Source organism: Mus pahari, chromosome 19, assembly GCF_900095145.1.
Source record: "Mus pahari chromosome 19, PAHARI_EIJ_v1.1, whole genome shotgun sequence".
Classification (NCBI taxonomy): Eukaryota; Metazoa; Chordata; class Mammalia; order Rodentia; family Muridae; genus Mus; species Mus pahari.
This window is the reverse complement of record NC_034608.1, coordinates 1,716,548-1,718,331: the sequence shown is the minus strand read 5'-3', so window position 1 is coordinate 1,718,331 and position 1,784 is coordinate 1,716,548. Positions and strand designations below refer to the sequence as shown.

At 49.2% G+C, this 1,784-nt stretch overlaps 1 protein-coding gene across 1 annotated transcript in view; it reads left to right on the top strand.

The window, feature by feature from the left end:
* Il11 (interleukin 11) overlaps positions 1-582 on the top strand; it is a 5,013-nt gene extending 4,431 nt beyond the window's left edge. The window contains exon 5 of the mRNA XM_021219877.1: positions 293-582. Coding sequence (XP_021075536.1) covers positions 293-463 — 171 coding nt within the window. The 3' untranslated portion in view covers positions 464-582. The remainder of the gene's footprint in view (positions 1-292) is intronic.
* The last annotated feature ends 1,202 nt before the right edge of the window (positions 583-1,784 follow it).

Sequence of the window (1,784 nt, the reverse complement as noted above, 5' to 3'; positions counted from 1 at the left end):
TCACTTTGTAGACCAGGCTGGCCTCGAACTCAGAAATCCGCCTGCCTCTGCCTCCCGAGTGCTGGGATTAAAGGCCTGCGCCACCAGGCCCGGCGCAGTCAGTGTTCTTAACCACTGAGCCATCTCTCCAGCCCCCCAAACTGCCTTTCCTATGTATCCTTGAATCCTGATCCTTCCATCTCTGCTTCTCAAGTGCTGGGATTACAGATGAGAACCACCACACCCAGCACAGCTTCAACTTCCTAAACTCCAGACCCTCGCCTTTTGCTAACCTTCTTTCTCTCTTCAACAGATGTCTCGCCTGGCCTTGCCCCAGGCCACCCCAGACCAACCTGTGGCCCCCCTGGGCCCTCCTGCCTCAGCCTGGGGAAGCATCCGGGCAGCTCATGCCATCTTAGGAGGGCTGCACCTGACCTTGGACTGGGCCGTGCGGGGCCTGCTGTTGTTAAAGACGCGGCTGTGACTCGGGACTGAAAGCCACCATGGATACCACCCTTGAAAGCCAGATCTTATTTATTTATTTATTTTGGTACTTGGAGGGGGGGGCATGATGATCAGGGGCATGCCACACCCCAAACAACCACCCCGCACCCAGCTAGATCGTCTTTCCAGTAGACCTGGGTGAGGGGGATCACCTGTGGCTTATTTATACTTATTTATTTAAAGAATTGGGGTGGGTGGGGTGGGTGCATCTGAGAGTCTGAGGAGCAGGGAACTGAGATCCTGGGTTCTGGGGTCTCTATGAAGTCTATTCACAGTGTCTTCCTCACCTCCTACATTATTTATTAAACAATTACTTTTTATATTGAGAGGAGGAAGGAGGGGGGGGGAAAGGAAGCCTGGGGTTTTATACCAAAATGTGAGTTTTTTTTGTGAGTCGGAGAAGTGAGGGGATTTAAATACATATCTATTTAGAGGTTATTAGCAGGAGTACGCAGAAAGGATCGGAGTCTAAACTGGTACCCTAGCACTTCAAAGGTCCTCAACAGATACTTAACAAAAAGTTCCACAGCATCACCGTATAACTAACAGCCCCTGGATAGTGCAGAGCTGTAAGGTACAAGGTGGTTTGTTTCAGCAAAATTCACGATGGCCAATGGGAAACAATCTAGGTTTTCTGGAGGGGCGGGCAGAGGATGGATGAATACAGCTGGGGATGCCTCCACACGATGACGTTCTAGCTTGCCAACCGTAAAAAGGCAAGTTCCAGGCGAAGACTGCTTTAGATATTGAACGTCCCTGCGACCCGGGAGCAGCAGATGGTAGAACCGCTCTTCCTATACATGAGTATAGACTGTTTTGTTTTTTCAAAACAGAAACACCACAATGTTGACAATAGCTGCCTCAGGGTTGAAAACAAGAGATGGCGCAGTGGGTGACGGTTATTGTTTCTGTTTGCATTTTCCAGAGTTTTCACTATGACTGTATTTTGCAGGACACATTTACAAACCATAATAAACACTATTTTTAGAATGGCAGTGTACCAGTCTCTGCCTCACCCCACTGTACAAGCTGCACACCCTCAAAATAGGACTCAGAAGGGACCAAGAAAAATGGTTATTTGAGCCCATGTCCTGGGTCATACTAAGCCATATATATATGTGTGTGTGTGTGTGTGTGTGTGTATGTGTGTAAGAAGTTGTCTTAGGCCGGGTGGTGATGGTGCACGCCTTTAATCCCAGCACTTGGGAGGCAGAGGCAGGCAGATTTCTGAGTTCGAGGCCAGCCTAGTCTACAAAGTGAGTTCCAGGACAGCCAGGGCTATACAGAGAAACCCTGTCTCA